The sequence below is a fragment of the Hoplias malabaricus genome, chromosome X2 (genome assembly GCF_029633855.1).
Source record: "Hoplias malabaricus isolate fHopMal1 chromosome X2, fHopMal1.hap1, whole genome shotgun sequence".
Taxonomy (NCBI): Eukaryota; Metazoa; Chordata; class Actinopteri; order Characiformes; family Erythrinidae; genus Hoplias; species Hoplias malabaricus.
Window position 1 is genome coordinate 39,974,178 of NC_089819.1, and position 24,253 is coordinate 39,998,430.

Consider the following 24,253-nt stretch of genomic DNA (forward strand, 5'->3'; position numbering starts at 1 on the left):
TGTTATAAAAAATATAAGTACTTAAACTGATTGAATTCAACGTCTGGAAATTCACAGCAGCCTAGGTTTCAGTTTCCCGTAAACCACGTGACAAAAATTAGGAGGCGGGCTCTTTGTACCATTTATTTGCGCCGATTGGCTAAACCAAGAAATGTATAGTTTCTGATTGGCTGAAATGTGTACGTGTCTCACACGCCTCCCTGCCTCTGCTATGGGACTGCGTTGGAGGAGATAGAAAAGCATAGTTTGTGTGTTTTTGTACGGAATTAAATGCGACAAAGGTATTATAAGAGGCTGTATTAAACCTCAGCAGCTGCTGTTATATCAACAGAAGGGAACTAAATTCGTTTTTACTCTCGTACGTGCCAGGTAAGCTAAGATGTAACTATTTAAGATAAAGTTAAATTCTTTGTCGCTAGCTTCTTATAATTATTCATTCCAACGTAAATGGTGCAGTAGTGAACGTTAAATTATGACATGTAACTTAAAAGGCTGACAGTTGCTACTTTTTCGACAGCTTGTTTTCACTTGAATTGTCTTTTCCACCTTAAGTAGCGCCGTTGTTACATGTAGATAGCTACTGTATAATTTAAGGTGGAATGGCTAATTCCGATGACATTCTAATGAGTAACTAGCGTTAACTTCAAACTTGTCTTTTATATCAGCCACAATATAAACCTGATGATGATGTATATCGGACACGCAGTAAAAATCGGACACAACCCCCGTCTCTACGTCCATACAACTGCCATTTTATATAACTACTGTCTAAATGTCGCGTTAACTAGCTAACGTTTACAATTACACCATGTTTAACTCTCCACTTAACAGAGTCTATCTTGGATACCTTGTAGATACCTATGTGCAGAAATGAATGCAGCTTACTTTTGTTAATGGTAAAGGTAACAGGTGAATGCATATGTGTATTTTTTATTTGGTCCCTCAAAGCAAATAAATATGTATTTAATTACTTGAAAAGTATTTGTGGTGTCTCAAGTTGTTGTGACAGCCATTACTGCTTCATTCACTAAATATACAACACTGAAGAAGTTTTTTGTTGTGATACTCATACCCTGATAGCAGACACATTTGGGTCAAATCTGTCACTTATGGTTCAGTTATACTACTGGCAAGTGTTGCCAGTGGCTTATAGAAGATGCAGTGTGGGCCGGATGTGGGCTAACTGTTAACCTCTGTCACATGTAAAGTGGACCTGTGGCTGAGTTAAGGTAGCCAGGCTCACTGTGAGTCAATGCTGTCATTCCAGGGCTATAAAAGACGTGCAAATGTGCCACATTTGGGTTAAATATTTTTTGCTGTCTCTGTAGTAGTGGTTGTTGGGTAAATAGTTGCTACCAGACACAACAGACTAGTGGTCTTTTCCCAGCTCAGACAGTGAAATTGCTGTCTACCAGTTGCAGTCATCGAAAAGAATCCTAACGATATTCAGTGCCATAAATGTGAATGTAAATGTCTTACAATTAGTCATGCATCTTTAGTTAAAGTTTCAGCATAAAGAATGTCTGTTGGCTTATACACATGCTGATCCACCTAGTTATTAAAATATTTTCCTCCCCAGTGACTCCCAGAGTAACAAGTGGAGATGAGTCAGTGGCTGGAGCTGCAACAGCTAGATTCAAAATTTTTGGAGCAGGTGGATCAACTCTACGATGACACGTTCCCCATGGCCATCCGTCAATACCTGAGTACCTGGATCGAAAGTCATGACTGGTGAGAACTAGAACAGGCATCAGCATTAATTAAAACACTTATTTACATTTATTTTACAAAAAATTACTTCTTTAAGCCCCCTTTTTTATTCCAGGTAATGTGATGCATGAGAATTGATCACATTCATTTTCAATCTTTTAGACCCTGAGTTTTAAATAGCTGAGTTGTTTGTTTAATGATGGATGTTAAATGGAAGCATATAAGGGTGCAGCTTGGCTTAATACACGGCCAATGACTTGACAATTAAAACAAATATCTGGAGTTTGTTCTTATGTTTGTAGAATTGAATTTTTTTTCAACACTCCAAATGAATATCTTCATGTATTAATGTTAATCTTACTATTATTGAACGAATCTTAAAACTATAATGGTAGCTTCCCCATCACATAGGTTATAACACTTAGCTCTAGTTTTAACTCATCTGAAGTTGCATCTTTCATTTGTGCTGCATATTTATTTTATATATGGGCTTGTGAAGGTAGAATAGAGCAAAACTGAAATGCTAATACCTATTGTTCCCATCATTTCCTCCCTTCCTCCAGGGACCATGTTGCAAATGTTGAGAATGAGTCTCTAGCAACTGTGAGGTTCCATGATCTTCTGACCCAGCTGGACCATCAGCACAGCCGCTTTGCAATGGAGAAGGACTTCCTGAATCAGCACAACATCCGCAAGATCAAACGCAACCTGCAGGTCAGAGACAGTGCTTGTGGTTTCTTAGATCCTTTTTCTCAACATGTTGCTCTATGCACTCACATACATGATGTTTTGTATTTCTTTTAAAAGTATAAATGCAGCTCTCTTTATTATTGTAAGAGAGAACAATGGGAGAATCACAAATATCAGCAACTAAACACTAATAATGTCTAAAATCCCAGTGTCTGTTACTTAGTATCAAGGTACAGATTCTTTGATTTGTTACAAATTGACGCACAGTCCACTTTTTTTCAGCATGCCTTTTTCAGATGTATGCACTACTTCGTTTCAAAGGTCTGAAATCTTTGAAAATGCTTAGTAGCACTACATGTTGCTCCCAAAACCATTCATGTACTTTGTTCTCTTTGAACACGAGTTAACATCTAACCTCTTCGACGTCAGAGACGTGATGTGGATTCCAGATAACATGATTACATACTTATTTATCTTGCAGACTCTGTTCCAAGACAACCCTGTTTCTATGGCAATGATCATCAGCAAGAACCTAAGTGAGGAGAGGAAGATCCTGGCAGCTGCACAAGTTTCAGAGGTAGGCTGCAAATGTCTGACCATAAAGATATCTGAATAAAATGGTGCAGTACTTCAGATGAATTGCAGCCAATTAGGGACAGTGAAATTCATGAGATTGTGTTTTTCAGAGTTACAAAATAGTAATGACATCAGATACCCTTCTGTTGTGAAATGCATCTGCTTGTTGTGGTAAATTCAGGTTAGAAACTGATTGATGATTTAGAAGGGTGCTGATAAATTGTAACTACAGTCCTATATGTTGGGGGTTTCTGATGCATAAACATATATGCAAACTTGATGTTTCTGTGGCAGAGCACAACACAGAGTACTCAGAGTGACATGATGATGGAGAAACAGAGAGAGCTGGATAGCAAGGTGAAGGACATTAAGACTAAAGTACAGGTGAGGACTGGTCATTTACTAAAATAAAACTATTCTGTTATTAGTCACTAAAATATATATAATCTATATGCCGTTGTTTATTTTTAGTTAAGTCATGCAGTCATTTTTGAATAAATATTTTAATATTTTGTAAACATTTTACATCAATCTGCACAGGAAACTGAACAGAACATAAAAAATCTGGAGGATTTGCAAGATGAGCATGATTTTAAGAGCAAAACACTGCAGAGCCAAGGTTAGTGTGTATTTTTACAGTTTTTCTTACTGTTTCTCTCAGTTTTCAACTTTAATATACAGCTTTTTGAGATTCTTTTTTTAGATCTCTTTTATGAGATTCTTTGGATTATGAGAACATGTTTGCTTTTAACAGAGGAACTCAATGGCACAATATCGAGAGAGGAACTGAATCGTGAGAAGCTTTACCTGAAAGCAATGTTCATGAAGCTCAATGACATGAGAGGGGTAAGAGGCTGATGTATGGTGCAAATATATTATAAGTCAACAAGTCAACTCTGTAGAATATTTCTGGAAATAATTGACATTGTATTAACTGTGACAGAGTAGAAAAGATCCTTCATGTGGTTTTAATTTGAAGTTCAACCTATGGTACAGGTTACTTTTTAAAGTAAAAAATTTTAAAGTATCCTTGTTCTTATCCTTATCTTGTTCACAAAACAGATAAAAGTGGCCAGATTCTATGTGTTTCTTCATAAGTGAGACAGATGTATTTATTTTGTTGCTGTATGATTAGCAGAAATATGTGGTATTGAATATATATATATATATCTCCGATCTGTTTGACTCTGAATTCATGTGATCTCACTCCATGGCCGTTAAGAATGATTTATAGACTCGGGTCCAAAGCATTTTCATTTTCACCGATTTAAAACATTTTCTTTTTGTAGAGCATATTCGCCAACGAAAAACATGTGAAATTTCTTAATCCAAGTTCCTGTCACTCGTTTGTGAGAAAATAAATCTCATGAAAATTTGTATTAAGTGTTTTATGAAACAAACACAAGAAGAGCTATTTCTTAGCAGTTCATTATCAATTTCATATTGTTCATGTCTATAGGAAGGCTGCTTAAATGTGGGTCAAGGATACTTTTTTTTTTTTTTTTTTTTTTAAATCTCTTGTTCTCTTTTTTGGAGACCTTGCGTTTGAGACAGACCTGGCAAATTTGCACGTAGAGTGTAACAGATATTCATATGCTTGGCCAATGAATAATTGCTGACTTTTGTAATCTGAGCCTGAAGCATTGTCATTTGTACATGTGGGGCAGTTTAGGAGCATGATCTGTTCAGACTGATGTCAGATATAGGTCACATTATATAGATAATGGGAATGCCAGGGAAAAAAGAACAGATTGGATCATGAAATCTGATTTGGGCCACTCCTGCCTGCTGTGTAGCATTTGAAACAAATTATGATGCTGTATAAATGCAATTAGATTTACTCACTTGCCTTAAAATGGATTTAACTGTTGAGGCACATGAAGATGTGTGGGGGGAAGAGTACCTAAGTATGTAGCTGAGAACAGAAGTAGTGGTCATCTTGAACAAACTTCAAATACCAAACACAGTATGTGCTTGACCATATTTTGGAATATCAGGAAGCTTAATTTTTTAATGGACACGCTGAATTTGGGTGTATATCTAGGGAGTGGTGAGTCAGATGTCAGAGGTGCTGAACCTGGTGGAGCAGTTGGAGTACGAGCTGATCACTGTGGAACTAAGTGAATGGAAACGACGTCAGCAAATGTCATGCATTGGAGGCCTCACCAATGTTTGTCTTGATCAGCTGCAGAACTGGTAAGACATTTCCTGGCACAATGAGTCTCACGTGATAAGCTTCCAAAACACCTGAGCTAGATATGATCATTTTCTGGACAGGCCAATGCTATACACACCAAGCAGTTAAAACATTAAATTTATGTTGTCATTTCTACACTCGTTTCATTTTATCAGCTACACTCACCATGTAAATATAATTTATAATTCTACAATTAAATACGGTAGTCTATCTGTTGATCTTCATAATTTGTTAGCCCTTGGTCATGCTGTTTTTAATGGTCAAGACACAGATCCATAACAGAGCAAGTATGGTTTGAGTGGTGGCTCATTCTCAGCACTGGGGTGATGTGTTAGTGCTACATGAGTTTTAAAAACTCTGTCGACTCTATTAAACACATGAAGCTTGTTGGTCCACCTTCTATACAAAGTCAGAGACAGTAGCTTATGAGGTGCTACACATTTTTCGTTTATCATTCTCTAGTCCTTTATCTGTAGTCACTTGGCACTGCCCACACAATGCTGTTGCTGTATGGACCTTCAGTCCAACACTGATGCTGGGGTCTTAGAAAACTTCAGCAGCACTGCTGTATCTGATCCATTTATATCAGGGTAATACCAAAAAAAAAAAATTACAAAGTTTAAAAACACCAAATTTACTTGCACTGTCTTTCTGAATAGATGTTCAATTGCGCTCAGAACACGAATATAAGGTAGGAACACCTTGGTGTTCTGAGCACATCTGAGCTAGGTACACTAGTGTAATCAACGCGTTTGAGCCAGGTGTGTAGGTGTTCTAAACATATGTAAGCTAGTGTACGTAATAATGAAAAAGGTACACTATTGTTTTGATTGCATCTTATTCAGATATGAACAAAGTAGATTAATGTTTCTAATAAATCTGAGCCAGGTAAGCCACCAAAAGATACTTGAATAATTATGCAGGTGTTCCCAACACACCTGAGCTATGTAAGCTTGAGCTAGGTGTGCTAGTGCTGTACATATTTGTCACAGATTTTTACTGTTATTATTCCCAATACATCTGGGTCAGGTATAAGTCAGGTGCACCAATATTCCCAATTAACTTATATTCCTAACACAACTGAGTCAGGTATGTTAATGTCCCAACACACATGAATCAAATATTTCACCCTTGCAACAGGTTAACTGGATTAGCCCAAGAGTGGGAACTGACCAGTGATCACATTCATTCATTGACTGTAACCGCTTATCCAATTTGGGGTAGCGGTGGGTCCGGAGCCTCCCCGGAGTCACTGGGGTCAAGACAGGAACACACCCTGGAGGGTGTGTTGTTCCTTAGCAGGGCGACACACACTCTGATGAGGAATCTATTTTAATCATTTTAGTATGAACGTTTATTGTAGTATTTTTAAAATATTTATACATTAAAACTTTTAAATTACGAAACATCCCTATTACTTACAATATTCGCTTAATCATTACATTACATAATAATGACATTAATTAATACATTTTAGTTACTGAGTAGTTTATGTCAAGTTCTAAGCTTAATGTGTGTGTCATAGTTGTTCGTTTTAAGGGGTCAAAAGGGTATGCCATCAGTTTGGAATAAATATTTTTAGCCTTTTTTACAGAGTCTGTAGCACATTGCCACAGTTTTTCTACGCATTGTGTAAGTGTACAGGAAGTTGCTCAACTATGTGATGCAATATGGAGCTAAGTCTCTCATGCCAGTTTGAGGCTTAAGGGACTGCAAATTCAAGCTGGGTTATAATCACTCATTTATTGTTACTCTAAAACGAATTAATGTTTCCTGTAAAATTACTTACTATGCAGGTTCAAAACAGTCCATGGTTATTGCTGTCAGACAGTACAAACTACACACACTGCAGATTCATCCTGGATTAAAATCAGAGTTTCATAGTGGCATATGTCTTAAGGCCATTTTGTTATGTGTAGTTAGATGAAAATGTAATTAACATTACCTTAAATGTAAGATAAATAATGAATGAACTTAAAACTCATCCACTCACAAACATTCATTCATTCATTATCTGTAACCGCTTATCCAATTTAGGGTAGCGGGGGGTCCAGAGCCTACCTGGAATCATCGGGCGCAAGGCGGGAATACACCCTGGAGGGGACACCAGTCCTTCACAGGGCAACACAGACACACACACATTCACTCACACCCTACGGACACTTTCGAGTCGCCAATCCACCTGCAACGTGTGTTTTTGGACTGTGGGAGGAAACCGGAGCACCCAGAGGAAACCCACGCGGACACGGGGAGAACACACCAACTCCTCACAGACAGTCACCCGGAGCGGGAATCGAACCCACAACCTCCAGGCCCCTGGAGCTGTGTGACTGCGACACTACCTGTTGCGCCACCGTGCCGCCCCACTCACAAACAAGTGAGTTAATTAAAATTTCTATATTTCTGTTTCTGACAGGTTCACGGCAGTAGGTGAGTGCCTGCTACAGGTTCGTCAGCAGCTGAAGAAGCTTCTGGAGCTGGAGCAGAAATATTCATACCAGCATGATCCTATTGCACTAAGCAGGGGCACACTGGAGGAGAGGGCACTAACACTCCTAAAGACATTAATCACCAAGTAAATCTTTAAACCAACAACACTGTTTATTTACGCATATATTTATTTATTTATTTTACATTATTGGAGGCCCTGCAATGTTATATAACTGTCATATGTCCATAGCTCCATAGCAGTGTGTGTTAGTGTAAAATATTGAGAAATGCAATAGAATAGTCTTTGGTTCAGTGGTATCATATTTTACCACAATTTCATACCCCTTCCACCAATAATTACATTGTGTTAAAGTTTTGTGGTTACTAGAATTTGCGTACATTTTTAAATTAACTTACATTGGAGGCAATTGACACCTGAACTTTTTTTTTTTTAAGCTCCATGGTGGTGGAAAGACAACCATGCATGCCCACACAGCTGCAGAGGCCCCTAGTACTGAAGACTGGTGTTCTATTTACCCTCAAAGTCAGGTAACACCCCACCAGACTCCATGCACATACCAATCAAACACACACTCTCAACACACACACACACACACACACACACTACAAAACACACACTACAAAACACACACTCAACCTCCTTAACCATGCTCTCCAAAGTACAAGTAACAAGTAATAAAGCCTTCTTACAAAACACACAGTCAGCCTGCCATCACACACTCAATAAACACACTTGCTTCTACATATACACACACTCACCAAATATATTCAACCTCCAACACTCATCCATACACAATCTAACTGGTCCACATTGCTAAAATATGAAAGATTTTCAGAGTACTAGATAAATCTTCCAGCTCACATTTAGATTCGCACACAAAATACCCCAGAAATGCATTAATACCTTTTAGGATGTAACCTTTGTCTATGACTTTCTTCTCCAGATTGCTGGTGAGACTTCAAGAATTCAATCACATGGTCAGAGTCAAGGTGAACTTTGATAAGTAAGTGACTCCTTCAGCTAGCAACCAGTTATAAATGTAAAACACTGCTCTGTGTTAGGATGGTTTGAGCAAAATAGTAGTAGCCAGAATACCTTTGATACTGGTCTCTCCCTCTGACAATTACGTACAGAGGCTCATTTTTAATGTAGTCAACTCCTCATATAAAATGCTCTTATATAATATTAAATCATTGTTGTAATGCATGTTTACATGAACGTCTGATGTCATTTTTGCTTTGTTTTTATAGAGATGTAACGGAGGAGCGGAAAGGGTAAGATTCTGAGTATAATGTTTACACCACAGTCCTGTTTGTGGTTGTAAGTACATTGTTAGCCAATTTAATCATTCAGGACGGGGTGGCATCTGGGATGTTTATAGAGAATATTGAACTCCACATATTGGCTTCCACAATGCCCTCTCACAATTAGAAATTGCATTTACTTGTTGGCCAGCCAGGTAAAAGATAACATACCATATTGTGTGTTAATTCTTATCTGTCTCACTACACATCAAAACACTTAAAAATAGGGATGCATAAATAAAATTTTTTTCCCCAACCAAGTATGTGCATTTTTGTACTTGCCGATTTAGAATTAAACAATCAGGAGCATTGTGTACTAGTGTAGTTATTAATTAAACCTTTTTTTTTTTTTAATTAAAAACTTTATTGTTAATTTCTGGAACTGTCCATTTTTATTTAGCATTTTCCCACATTATACCAATAATTTGAATTTCCCACTGGGATCAATAACGTACCGATCTATAAATTAGTAAGATGAGCAACAAGTTCTGGATATGCATTTGCTCTGTAAGAGAGTTTGGTAAGACAGTTTCTGTTATATGATAACAGCTGGGAATTTTCCTGGAACATTTCCTGGGAGGAAAATACAGAGAAAAACAAAAAAACAAACAAAAAAAAAATATATGCATGATAGCATAAGTATACGTGCCAGTGTTCGAGATGTGCTGCCATAGAGTACTATTATACGTAGTTTAAATAAAACATTAGGTGGGATAAATGTAGCAGAAAATGCTGCCTACAGAAGTATAAGCAGGAGATATGCACAGTCCAAATCCCCTTTATTAAAGAAATTATGAGATTATTACGATGATAAAGTTTTATAGTATATATATATATATATATATATATATATTTTTTTTTTTTTTTTTTTTTTTTTTTTTTTTTTACATTTAATTCGTCATTTACAGTTTTGATACACTCAAGCAAATTATAACAGTAAACTAATATTGTGTAATACACTGGAGGGAAAAAAAACAGATTTAACACGAAAAAGAAATGAAAACATGAAAAATATTGGGTCTGAGCATGTGCAGAGCTGCAAAGTAGCACATTTTGACAAGGTAGCACAACCCGTCAAAACACCGGACAGCGTGGCTGTGTTTACTAGGAATAGAAAGGAAGGTTTATTGAACTTGTGAAATAATTCACATTAGCTCATTAGCACAGCAACGCGCACTAGGCACAAGGTATCGGAGTCCTGTTTGTGATTACGATTACGAGCAAATGAACATGGTATCGGGCAAATACCTGATACCAGTATCGGTACTCATGCATCTCTACTTTAAAGGATGAAAATAGATGTACACTGTTGTCCAATGAATAAAATTGACAGAAATCATATAATGACGTCTATTAAAAATCACCCAATAACTCCATATTGCTCAAAGAGAGATTTTCATGTTCATAACTTTTCCACAAGCTTCTCAAATGTAAAGCTAAAAAATAAACAAAAACCAGTATGTCTTGGCTAATTGACAACATGAAGTAGTTTAGGGCACTCTGTGCCTGTCTTTAGTTACTGGAGATGTTATTCTGAAATGGATTAAATGGAAAAGATGATGATGGTGGTGATGATGATAATAAACCATCACTTTAAAACAGCCTGTTTTTTGATGCATGCTTTTGTATTTAGTTACCGTAAGTTCAATATCCTGGGGACCGCTATGAAAGTGATGAACATGGAGGAATCTATCGGGATGGCTGCAGAATTCAGACATTTGGTAAAAGAGGAGAAAAAACTCATAACATGCCTTGTTATCCTTCTGATTAGTTTCTTATCACTAAGTATAAGCTCTGATGTTCTTTTCCCACAAAAACAGCAACTGAAAGAAAGAAAGATGGCTGGAAGCAGAACAAGCGAGGTAGGGCATAACATTTTTTTTATTTTACATTATATTATGAACAATTCATTTATTGGTAATCTTATGCTTGTAAAATCTGTTTTGATGTAACGTTAGATATAGACATTATAAATAAATATTGGTCGCAGACACTACCTGCTTGATTAATATTGATCATTTTAAGTGTGTTTTTGTGTGTGTGTGCGCACTAGGGTCCACTGATTGTCACTGAGGAGCTCCACTCTTTCACTTTTGAGGCAGAGCTCTGCTGGTCCGGACTCGTAATCAACTTTGAGGTGAGATAAAAAATTTGACTAATAAGTATACTACTGGATGCTGAGTTCATAGATGTGTAGTGATTTTAGCATTACAGGGGACATAACATGGCCCTTTTCCACAAGTTAACAGTTTAATCACACTTATTTAGAAAGGCTGGTTTGAGTGCCTGTTCCTTTTAAATGAGAATGAATCACATATCAGTTCAACACAACCACACCCATAGTAAAAATCAAGTGAGCAAAAAGTGCTTGTTTTTAGTCATTTTCCCTTGGTTCTTTTTCTTCTTAGTTCTCATTTTCGCCTTTACTCAGAACTGTTATACTTCTGCACTCAGTTTAACCTCATCTTTGTGCACTCACGTAAATGCAGGTCCAACAGTGTCATTGGAGACAGGTGTTTTTTTTTAAAGCTTTGTTATGTTACAGTAAGCATAACATAATAACAACCCAACCCACCACATCCTACCCATTGCATAATGTATATATACACATCTGGAGGGAAGAGAGAGGGGGGAAAAAAGTATTATACTATAAAAAGTTGAATAGGTAAGTACTAAACATTGGGTACAGGTTTAAAGTCTCTGCCCTTGATGTACAAAGCAGCGCAAAATCATAATGGCTGGTTTTATGTAAATTGGAGGTGTAATACAAATGCATATGTTTTCTGATATTGTCAGCCTATTAAAAATGGACTGGGATGTTTTATTTCACAGTTTGTGTGTTAATAGGCAGTCGATTATATCCAAAATTAGTCTGCATCCACTGAAAAAAATCACTATTTTCCATAATATGAATATTTCATGAGGCAGTCTGCAGTGCACATCTTACTAGAGCATGTTTACTATTCACAAGGGGTTAAGATTTTTCTACTACCACAGTAATGATGACTAGTAATCTTTCTCTCTCTCTGTCTCTGTCTCTCTCTGTAGACCCATTCTCTGCCCATTGTAGTGATCTCAAATGTAAGTCAGTTGCCCTGTGGCTGGGCTTCCATCCTGTGGTACAACATGCTGACCCCGGAACCCAAGGTATACCAAAGCATTTCTTCCCCATAATTTCTTAATTTAGGCGACACTAGGTCCAGTTTTAGTTTCACACACTATATTGGCCTAGTCTCAAAGTCCAGGTTGCAGTCAAGCAGTTTCATCTCTGAAGGCTGTTCCAGTGTGAAGGGTCCTCCAAATACTACCAAGAAATGCAGGCTTTGTTCTGAGAGATTTGGATGATGTGCCCATGCATTCAATGATGTACCTGTTACTTTGTTCAGTTATCCACAGTTCCTGCATGCATGATCAATCATGACATTATGAAAACCTCCTTGTTTTGACACTCACTGTCCATTCTCTCAGCTCCTCTGACCATACAGGAGCACTTTGTAGTTCTACATTAGCAGACTGTTGTCCATTTGTCGCTCTAACTCCAGCGGGGCTACTGTGTCTGATCTATTCATACCAGTCCAACACACACTACCACACTACCACCACATCAGTGTCAATGCAGAGCTGAGAATCATCCACCATTCCAAATCATACCAACTCTGTGGTGGTCCTGTGAAGGTCCAGACCGTTGAAGAACACGGTGAAAGTGGGTAATCAAAGCATGCGGGAACAGATGGGCTACAGTCTGTAATTGTAGAACGACAAAGTGCTCAGGTCTGGTCAGTACAAAACAAGGTGATCATAATTTTATGGCTGATTGGTGAATGTCACCATGTAAAAAAATAAAAATTTGGTGGAATCTGAAGTCTCCAGATCAGAGTTTGTCTTTTTAAAAGTAAGCTGTTGATGCAGTTGAATTTGTTCAGTGATCCTATGAAACAGCTTCTCTTTTGGAAACCACCTTGTTCTTTTCAGTGGAATGTTTCAGGTCCTCAGGAGTCTTTCTGAAGCTCCAGTCTCAGCTTTGAAATGCAGCTACTTTTTTACAAATTGTTTTGTTGTTATTTGTTGTTTGAGTTGCTCCTCCTTTTTTTTTTTTTTTTTTTTTTTTTTTTTTTTTCCAATCATTTCCTTAAGATGGTTGACTTTACGTAATAATGCAAGAATCACATAATACAAACCATTCGACCAGTTAACCCTCTGTGTCTCTTGCTCTCTCTCTCCCTCTCTAGAATCTCTCGTTCTTTGTCAACCCTCCTTCGGTCACTTGGGGTCAGCTGTCTGAGGTTTTGAGCTGGCAGTTTTCCTCCATCACGAAGAGAGGCCTCAATGTGGAACAGCTAAGCATGCTGGGACATAAACTTCTGGGTGAATGTTTTTAATTGTAGCCTTTAATATATGGCTGTGTTTTACTAACTATAATCTACACTAGATTGAGGTTTTTTTTCAGTAAGCTTCACTTACATATGCTATATGTATACATATAATATACTATTTTTTTTAATATGGAATTTGTTAAATAGGAACTATTTTACAAATTTCTTTTTATAAGCAGGACCTTACACTTTGTATATGGGTATATATTTCCCAGCTTGAATGTGTTCTAAAAATATTTTTAATATAATATAAAAATATATGTAGCATTTGTAAGTTCTTTGTCGATATTTGTGCAGATTGTAATTGTTACACAAATAGTTCTGTGTAACTGTTGCTGTGTCTGATATTGTTCCCTATTCATTATATAGTGCACTATTTAGGGATTCTGCCATTTTGTAGTGGTGTCCAAAAAACATAGTGAACAATTTTTAGTGCACTCAGGCAACCCGACAATGCACTGTAATAAGTAGTATATACACTATAGCAGATAACAACAATAAACAGTATTGATTGGTAAAAAACACAAGGTACTACCCACTGATTTCACTTCCCTACAATACTGCTCTATATAGTGAAAAATGTAGGGAGCCATTTTGAACAAAGCTTGTGTGTTTTTGTTTGTGTGTTGTTAAAATCTGTTTTCATTTACTGGATTGAATAATTTTGTGCTTTGACCCCATCAGGCCCAAAAGCATCAAAAGACCCAGAAGCTCAGATTCCCTGGAATAAATTTTGCAAGGTTTGTACAACAAGCAAATACATAATCATAACAATCTCTCTATCCAATGAGCTGTTTGACTGATGTGTATATTTGTGTAGGGCGGCAGTGAGAGAAACTTCACCTTCTGGCTGTGGATCGAGGGAATCCTGGACTTGATAAAACGGCACCTGCTGAGCTTGTGGGATGATGGGTAATAATCAGGATTTTATTGGCTGACTGGTTTGGTATAAACTGTCTGTATTATTTCACACAGTTAAGATATATACTGGTTTGCTGCACAGTTACTGTTGGACTTCAGATATCTAAAGATAGAATCTGAATATAATATACAGGTGCATCTCAATAAATTAGAATATCATGAAAAATGATCTATTTAAAGGATGTATTTATTTATTGTATATGTATTTATTTTATTTTAATGTTGATGATTAAACACCCGAATGAAAAGCCAAAATTCATTGTCTCAGAAAATTTGAATATTATATAAAACCAATTTTAAATGATTTTTAATACAGAAATGTTTGTCTACTGAAAAGCATGTACAGTATACGGCTTCTTTTACATTAATTACTGCATCAATGCAGCATGGCATTGAGGCGATCAGCCTGTGGCACTGCTGAGGTGTTATGGAAGCCCAGGTTGCTTTGATAGCGTCCTTCAGCTCATTTTCCTCTTGAAAATTAGGTCAGGCGAGTTTGCTGGCCAATCAAGCACATGATACTGTGGTTATTAAACCAGGTATTGGTACTGTTGGCAGTGTAGACTAGTGCCAAGTTTTCTCCTGGGCACAGGTAAGACGCTTCTGGTGTTGTCTCTGGGTCATGAGTGGCTTGACACAAGGAATGGAACAGTTGTAGCCTATGTCCTGGATACACCTTTGTGTGTTGGCTCTTGACTCCAGAAGCAGTCTACTCCTTGTGAATCTCCCCCTAATTTTTTAATGGCCTTTTCTTGACAATCCTTTCAAGGCTGTTGTTATCCCTGTTACCTGTTCACCTTTTTCTACCACACTTCAACTTTCCATTAATATGCTTGGATACAGCAGGAGGGTGTCAATGGCTGCCTTCTGGACATCTGTCAAGTCAGCGGTCTTCCCCATGATTGTGTAGCCTACTGAACCAGACTAAGGGACCGTTTTAAAAGCTTGGGAAACCTTTGCTGGTGTTTTGTGTTGATTATTCTAATTTATGTAGATAATGACTTTTGGGTTTTCATTGGCTGCAAGCCATATTTAAAAGAAAAATTAAACACTTGAAATAGATTATATTCTGTTACAAACATTCTGTTTGTAATGAATCTATTTCACTGTTTCACTTTTTGAATTTAATTGGTGAAATAAATTAACTTTTTGATATTCTAATTAATTGAGATGCACCTGTATATTCATACAGAGTCATTTCAGACTTTAAAAATAACTACACACTGCAGATTCATACTGGAGTGAAATCACTCCATGACTAGTACCATCAGACTGTGAAAACAGTAAAAACTACACACTTCACAACCATTACCATCATATTGTAAAAATTACAAACACTTAGGATTCCTACTGAAATTAGTATCAGTCTGCATTTATTACCAGCAGAACAAAATTACACAGGCTTCAGATTCATACTGGATTGAAATCACTCCAAAATACATACTGCAGCTTACTATAGAAATATTCTACATAAGAAAGCAAACATAAATTCTACATATAGAAAAGATTCAGTTTGTTTTTAGGCTTACAGACATGCTTCCTTTGAATCATCCCTGCAGGAAACTAGAAACCATTTTTGAAAATTAATAAATAAATACAATTTTATACATCAATCAGTTAATTAATTTTATTAAATTTTTCAGTTTTTCCATTTAAGGATCCTCAGTGAATTCCCCACCCCTATTTTCTTGTCTGTATTCCCTTTCTCTTATTCTCTGTATAATTTGTTTACTTGCGCTCTCTCTCTCTCTCTCTCTCTCTCTCTTTGCGTCATTCTCACTCTGTGCCAGGTGTATTATGGGTTTTGTGACGAAGGACCGAACAAAAGCTCTTCTCAGTGATAAGGCTCCAGGAACATTTTTGCTGCGTTTCAGTGAAAGCAACCGCGATGGAGCCATCACCTTCAGCTGGGTAGAACACACTTTAAATGGTGAGCCAAAACTTGCTCTTGATCTTATAAAAAAAAAATTCTAATAAAAAACACATTCAAAATGCAGAGCAATTTGGATTGAAGACTAAGTTTGTGGTTTGTTTCTATTTTTTATTTATTTATTTTTTAATTATAATTATTTTTTATTTTGTGTAGATGAGCCACAGGTTCGGTCTGTTGAGCCCTATACAAAGAAAGAGCTGTCTGCAGTCTCTCTGCCAGATATCCTCCGAAATTACAGAGTGATGGCAACTGATAATGTTCCTGAAGATCCTTTACGCTTCCTGTATCCCTCCACTCCCAAAGATGAGGCTTTTCGCAAATACTACTCCAAACCCACCGAGAGTAAGTGCTCTACTCACTCCCTCAACATTCAGACACTCTACATTACATTGCTGTGATGATTAGTTTTGCATCTCAGTGGTTTTGGATGGAGTGCCATCACTCCAGAGAACACAGTTCTACTGCTCCACACTCCAGTGCCTCATGGCTGTTTCCTTTCATAACCAACACTAGGAATTGAGCATGTAGACATCAGGCACATATACGGTACCACATTTCATGTTTTCCCATAGAGATTATACAAGCCGTCAAATATGTCAACAAAAATTACTTGATGTCATCCTCTCTGATGATAATCTTCAGCATTGATAGAGTATGTTAAACCCTCACAGCCTTTTTGTGATCTTGGTATCGTATTTGATAACCTATTCTCATTAGACTGCCTTCTTCAACCTCTAATATTTCTAAACTCCACCTCATATTGGAATTTTGTAAAGCCCTTTTTAAAGTCTCCCCACTAAACATTTCACTAAATTACTCAAATGCACATATATTAGCAGCTAGATTCCTCACTCAGACTAAACACTCTGCCCACATTACACCTACACAAACATCACTGGTTACCTGCCACTTTTCGAATTCAATACAAGCTATTCCCCATAACCCATAAAGCCATACATGGATTTCTTCATATCCGTACCCCAGCCCATTCACTTAGGTCCTCTGGTACTGGTGTGCTCAGAGTTGCCTGTTTTAGATTGCTTTTAGTTGGTGGTAGGAGGTTCAGTATGACAGCTCAAGAACTTTGGAACTCACTTCCTAGAAAGCTTCTGGCATCTTACATTTATCTATATTCCAAACACTTGCTTTCCCTTCCTCTAATTGTATACAGATGTTTTCTGCTGTTCTTATTATGAACTTAGAATTTCTAAAATGGCAGATGTAATTGTAAAGTTTGTATACAATCCTACATGTAGTGTGTCATTACAATATATATGTAATCTATAATTCGTAACTACATAAACAAGTAATGCACCATATAGCCGAATGCCTCAAATCATTAATAATAATAATTTTGGTTTTTTACTAAATCAAATTTTAAAACCTGAAAGCACTTATGTTTTTATATTTTTATTAAAGATATGATTATAGAGATAGTCCCCTAAATACAAACGTTTTTACAATCGTTTGCAAATTCTGTTTGTTCACATGTGCAAAAGAGTTAGCCTGACATCCAGCATTGTTGTTAGCATATGGCATAATAGCACTGTAAACTAATAAACACGGGACCAGCTTTGAGTGGCAAGAAGAAAATGGTTACTGAGTGAAGAAGGACGAGGTTGTATTGGGAGATGGTTGAGATGGGTCATGAGCAACAGGAGGCAGAGATCAAGATGTAACACCTGATGATGTTAGCAGTAGTTCAGATTTTTGGCAAGGCTTAGATTTATTCACTTTCTTATTTAACTGGTTTAGTAATGTCTGGGTAATGGCTCTCTTCTTTTCATCATAGATAAGACGGTAGCAGTTCATTGCTTTGTGATTGGCTCTTATTTAATCAAACTTAAAACAAAGGGACATGGACATAAGCAGCTTTTAAATATCGCAAGGTTTGCATTTAGAGGAGATAGAGTGTGTGTGTGTATATATATGTATATATATGTGTATATATATATATATATATATATATATATATATATATATATATATATATATATATATATATATATATATATATATATATATATATATTTAACAAGGGCTTTTGTGTTTTCATATTTATTAATATACATTTTCTGCTCATTTTCCTTTTTATATTTCTCTCATTTTGTAGAACATGAGCCTATGGACGTGGATAAGAAACAAGATGAAGGTTACATCAGCACAACCCTCATCTCTGTCTCTGAGATGTAAGCCATTATCAAATATATTAATTTTTTCCTAATAACAGTTCAGCAGGATGTAAATGTAAATCTTACTCCACTGTGTTTTACTGACAGGAAAACATCCGAATACAATGACAATATAATGCCCCTGTCTCCAGAGGTGTATGGAGAACTGGAGAGAATGGTAAGTGTGAATGATAAATTACAATTTAAAAAAAAAAAAAAAACTTACAATACCTAAGTACCTTTATGAAATACTATCTTTCTGGTGCACTTTAACAATGTAAGGATTGACACTGATAATGTACAGTAAAGTTAAGGTTAATGCTTACTCAGATACAGTATTGTTATAGATTATATATTGTATAGATTACTGATTACACTCATAAAATTTCAGTATTGTAAAGGTTGTACAGGGCAAATACATGGTAAAATACAGTATGGCAATGATTATTGCTTACAGTGATTAAGAACATATGATATAATTAGTATACATAGTACAGTACAGCAAAGACTAGTGCCTATTCTGGTATGTTATGTACATCGTAAAGTACAGTACTGTAAACATTAACACTGGCTCATATAATCATCATGGTAAAATACACAAAAAAAGAACACTATTTTAAAAATTAGCTCTTACTCCAGTAAAGTATATATTAATATACATTACAGTTCACATTAAGTCTTATTCTGATTAAGAATAGTGCTATACCTACTATTATGTACTATAATAATAGTGCTGTAAAAATCAGCTCTAAAAACAAGTTTATGGTGAATTATCAGAGTAAGTAGAAAGTCTTAGAGTACTCTGTGTAAAGTGCATGGTAAAATACAGTACTGTAAACATTAGATCTTGTTCTAATGAATTACACTGATTAAATTAGAGATTAGCATTTACTCTGATAAAGTATGGTAGTGTAAAAATATTTATAGTATATTTCACCAGTTTATCGGATGATGATGTTACACTGATGTGTGCAATTTGTGTCCTGTTACAGACTCGGGATCTGACAACTGGTGATATTGGAGAGGTAAAAATAAACCTAATAAATTATAAAAACATGTTTTCAACATAGGCTTTTCCATTACAGTATACTAAGGTATATGAACATCAACCCAAATAAATGTTCAATTTTTATCATTATGCAAACAAGGACACATTTTAACTCCAGTTTGGTTGATACCTTGAGGTTGTAAAGAGGAAGGTTTTCCAACCACCAAATTTAAATCTGGATGGGAAGTTTTTAATCTTGGACAAGTTTGAAAAGCCAAAGGAAATGCAAATTAATCAAATTTTCTTTGAATTATTTTTAAAATAAAAGTACACTTTAGGGAACAGTGCAGTTTGATTAGTTTATTTGGCAGCTGTATACCCTTAGATACACACCTGCTATAGAAAACAAACCTCTGCACATTTTCATATCCTCTTACTGTTAATTTAACTTATTTGAAAATAGGTAGGACCATGCCCAAACTCCTCCCCTCAGCCCTATATATACCCTGTGAACCCACCTCATTTCGGTGTCGGACAAACTGGCTCCCAAATCCACCATCTTTCTTGTATTCGTCTATCCAACGGTGTGGGATGGGTGTTGGCTTCATATGCATGGTCCATACCAGCAAATGTGCAGAGGTTATGGCCAAATTTATATTGTATGTTGTTTTTCCATTATGTTGACTCAGCAATTATACTGTATATTTAGCTATATTACTTAGCAAATGAATGTATTTTTAATGATTTGTTCATCATAGAGAAACCTTAACTTTCAATTTGAAAATCAACAGATACAAGCCAGAGCTTTTTATAATACATATTTTACATTATAACATAATTACAAAAAAGAACATCTAGTGTAAACTCACAATTAAATGTATTCTTTTTCTTTTTGGTGTCTAGCTGTACCGAGGGTTTCCAGAATGAAGGAAACAGTGGATGGCCTGACAGAGAATCTCCACTTATTCATGAGGAAATGATCCAGAGCTCCAGCTGGTTAAAAAGAAAACATTTCATGATTCACCTGCTGTAACATTTGCTGAAGTGTAAACACCGTGAGAGTTTTAAAAACTCTTACTGTTATGCAACTGTGGCAGTTCTGTGATGTTTAAAAAAAAAAAAGAAAAAAAAAGAAAAAAAAAAAAAAAAGAAAATATAAGCACTTTTTCTCCAAATCCCCCATCTTCCTGAAGCTCAAGGACAAAGCTGATAATGTGACTGTCAATTTGAATTTTTGGCCTTAGTTTTAAAGGCAGAATAACCTGTAAATGAGTGTTAGAAAGAAAGCAAACTTTATCAATATTGTCTTGGTCTACTGATATTAAGTAAAGAGAAATTTTATCCACATTTATGTGAACTGGCACTTCAGATATTTTACTTTATTTGGCAAGCAAGCCTTATTTATAGCCTCACAGGATATTTACAAATATAGCCTCATTTAAAAGTATAGAAATGTTGCAGAAAAGAATTTTAGTTTCAAAAGTTGGAATCAAATAATCTTAAGTAATAATCAAAAGTACTTAAGTAGAGTTGACTTTTTATATTTTAATTTTTTTTATTTAAACTGGTCAGCCATAACTTTAAAATCACTTTCCTTCTACACATATAGTCATATACATATATACATTTTTTAAACGTTCCATTGACCATATAGGTGCCCTTTGTAGTTCTACAATTGCAGAATTCAGTTAATCTGTTTTTCTGCATCCTGTGTTTGCCCCTTTCACCCCGTTCTTCAGTGCCCCCGAGAGGACCACCACAGCACAAGTATTATTTGGGTGGAGGCTCTCTCTCAGCACTGCACTGATGCAAACATGATGGTGGTGTGTTTGTGTTAGACACACCTACGTTATTAGTCCACTCTGTAGATGTAAATTCAGAGACAGTAACTCATTTGTTGCTGAAGAGTTTGTCTTGTCCTTCTTCAGAGGAGACAGGATGCTGTTGGCTGGATAGTTTTAGTTGGTGGAACATTCTTAGTTCAAGGTGGACTCTGAGATGTTCACTCCAGGAGCACAGGAAGAAATAGAGCTGATAAAATAGACAAATGTAGGAACAATCAAAGGTCATTTTACTATTTTGGCTGATCAATGTGTATCTTTGCATGCAGGGAAATGGCACCAAATGCCAAAACAGTAGCTGAGTAAAACTGAATAGTTAGTTAGCACTTAATGTTTATACAAAAAATAACTGGATTTTGCTCATCGGACATTTTTAAACAGCAAAAATTCACAGACAACTTTGAAGCTTCCATTTTTTTAATTGATTTACATGGGTGAAATACTCAGTGCAGTTTGTATACACACAATAGGACAAAAGCCTAATACAGCAAAAAAAAAAAGCAGGTAAACAAAGACAATAAAGTACATTCGTAACAGCGCTAAACACACCCAGTGAATTGTTGTTTTCTTGGTTTTAGCAGATAGGTTCAACATGAGGTATCACTAAAATACACCTTATGTACAAAAGTATCTGGACACTTATTTTGTGTGCATCCACTGCTATTATTTCAAGCCTGATTTTATAACTGAGAAGACCACAACAATCTAGCTTAAATTTTGAACAGTGTCAGACAGTCATTTAGTTGTAATCATTATCATGTGTACAGCAGAATGATTGATTTATCTCTGTCGCATTAAAGCTAGATGTCACCATTTTCGAAGAGATGTTCTTGATAATGCAGGCTATAAATAAAATTGCAGCTCCTGCAATTTTGGAAACTTTCCTTCCTTTTCCAATCTTTCAGCCCTAGTGTGAAATCTCCACTGATAAAAATACTAGTAGCTGAAATACACAAGAGAGGCATAAAGTCCCCCAGCAGTGACATATGGAGCAGCAAAACTCTTTTCTCAGGAGTGATGAAGCTCTATCCTATACCTTTGTGATGATCTGTGAACAATGCTGAATCATAATTTCCCTATGCTCTGGTGGCATCATAGCAAATGTCTACAGTCTATTCTTCCCAGGAGATTAGAAGCTATTGCTGCATCAAAGGAAAAACAAACCTCTATAGTAATATACAAAGGTAACATTGGATGAGTTGTGTCTAAATACTTTTGGATATATGTAATGTAGATACAGCCAAGGGAAGAGACTACGGCCTGTACTACACTTTTACCTCCTGTTTAGTTTTTTTTGTTTTGTTTTGTTTTGTTTAATGGTTACAGTTTTATTGTTTTGCTTTAAATAATGTTCACAATGTGACCCTCATGCTTAACACACACACACACAAACATACAGTAGTGAAGTAGCATTCTAAGTGTTTTTACCGGAAATATAAAGTCTGTTGAACACACGCTTCTTGTGCTTTTTGTGAGCCTCCATCTACTTCAGTTTATTTTTATTCTTAGTGGGTTTTTTTTGTGTGCAACTCCATCCGTAATTGCTTGTAAATTTCTTCAGAGGACCTTCACTATCAGCTCTTTGTTTCTGATGGATGCCTGGGTACACTGAGGAGATTTGAAGCTTCTGAGAGTCTACAGCTCTTCTTGTGCAAATGTTTCTCTGCCCCCTGTTCACAAATTTTATTGGTCGCTTTTCCAAGTGAAAAATAATGAATAAATTCTCTGCAGAGAACACACATTAAATATGCAATATTAATAATAAATAAATAAATAATATTACTGCACAGTTTAGTTAATTTAAGCATTTAAAATGTATAATTAGAGAAATATGCAGTGAACATCATGACACACTTTATATTCATTCATTCTTTCATTCCTTCATCCATTGTCTGTAACCACTTTTCTAGTTCAGGGTCGCGGTGGGTCCGAAGCCTACCGGAATTACTGGGCGCAAAACAGGAATACACCCTGGAGGGGGCACCAGTCCTTCACAGGGCAACACAGACACACACTCGCACCTATCGACACTTTGAGTCACCAATCCACCTACCAACATGTGTTTCTGTACCGTGGGAGGAAACCGGAGCACCCGGAGGACACCCACACGGACACGGGGAGAACACACCAACTCCTCACAGACAGTCACCCGGAGCGGGAATCAAACCCACAACCTCCAGGTCGCTGGAACTGTGTAACTGCGACACTACCTGCTGCGCCACCGCGTCACCCACATTTTATATTTTCATGCTTTATTTTTATTGATCATATGTTAAAAATAGAAACTATGCATGAAAACACTTGATGAGCTGTCATTTATTTTGCACAAATAAATGTAATTTTACTGGAGCGCATCATTTGACTGTATATTGCATTAAAACAAAATTTAAAGTTGCCTGCTTGTTCTGCTACAGTTCCATGCTTTTAGAACTACAAAGTTGACATTTTTTACAGAAGTCAAAATACAGTACAAAATCTACTGAAAAAAAGACTTAATACTGACTTGCTGAATAACTTTAGATTAAAAATTTGGCCAAATTACATGTTTAAATTGATTTTTCGGTGAAAAAAACATTGATAAAATAAACGCTAAAATACGGCACCTTTCTGCTATTATAGTGCACAACTTATATTTATTTGCTTACTTTTATGTATTTGAGGTACCATATTGTGCCATAACTTTTGCAGAGGCTGTTATAAGGGTGCTTTTTCCCCAAAATTTCTGTAAATGAAAAGTAATTGTCTACTAAAAAATCCAGAAGTGTGTTCTCTGTAGAAAATTATAAACTAAACCACTCATAAAAACCTTGGCACATTTTCAATTGTTTCTTCTTTTTCCTGGACCCTGGGACACGGACACATATTTAGTAGGTTCTTAAAAATACAAACTCATCTTGAAATCATATTATTTGTTAACTATTATTAATTTTTAGTGTTCTGTTTTCTTGTTTGTTTGTTTTTAAATGCAAATCTCTTCAGTGCATCCTGGCCTTTAAAAATGAATAATTTTCAGAAAAATGAGGAATAAGTTCTGGTTTGTCTTGTTATCTACGTCCAGCAAATGTGTAAAAATAAATAAATAAATAAATAACAAATA

General features: G+C 36.1%; 1 protein-coding gene across 2 annotated transcripts; it reads left to right on the top strand.

The window, feature by feature from the left end:
* Positions 1–202: 202 nt before the first annotated feature.
* Positions 203–24,233, top strand: LOC136676398 (signal transducer and activator of transcription 1-alpha/beta-like). Of its 2 annotated transcripts, none has more exons than XM_066653383.1 (25): positions 203–369; positions 1,580–1,731; positions 2,274–2,424; positions 2,882–2,977; positions 3,271–3,360; positions 3,517–3,595; positions 3,731–3,822; positions 5,021–5,172; positions 7,590–7,748; positions 8,060–8,152; positions 8,569–8,628; positions 8,876–8,899; positions 10,563–10,650; positions 10,750–10,791; positions 10,983–11,066; positions 11,978–12,076; positions 13,159–13,294; positions 13,987–14,042; positions 14,123–14,214; positions 16,014–16,153; positions 16,310–16,498; positions 18,270–18,345; positions 18,436–18,505; positions 19,320–19,352; positions 20,219–24,233. In XM_066653383.1, the coding sequence occupies exons 2-25, from the start codon at positions 1,604–1,606 to the stop codon at positions 20,240–20,242; spliced, it is 2,253 nt and encodes a 750-aa protein (XP_066509480.1). In that variant the 5' UTR covers positions 203–369; positions 1,580–1,603; the 3' UTR covers positions 20,243–24,233. The 2 variants fall into 2 exon arrangements, with proteins under 2 accessions (XP_066509480.1, XP_066509481.1); XM_066653384.1 differs by having other exon boundaries at positions 214–358.
* Positions 24,234–24,253: the final 20 nt, after the last annotated feature.

Excerpts from the sequence above, each read along its gene's own strand:
- LOC136676398 (XM_066653383.1), top strand. The coding sequence starts at position 1,604 with ATGAGTCAGTGGCTGGAGCTGCAACAGCTAGATTCAAAATTTTTGGAG. Across the intron at positions 3,361-3,516 it reads ACATTAAGACTAAAGTACAG|GAAACTGAACAGAACATAAA; the intron begins GTGAGGACTGGT and ends CAATCTGCACAG. Across the intron at positions 18,346-18,435 it reads CTCATCTCTGTCTCTGAGAT|GAAAACATCCGAATACAATG; the intron begins GTAAGCCATTAT and ends TTTTACTGACAG.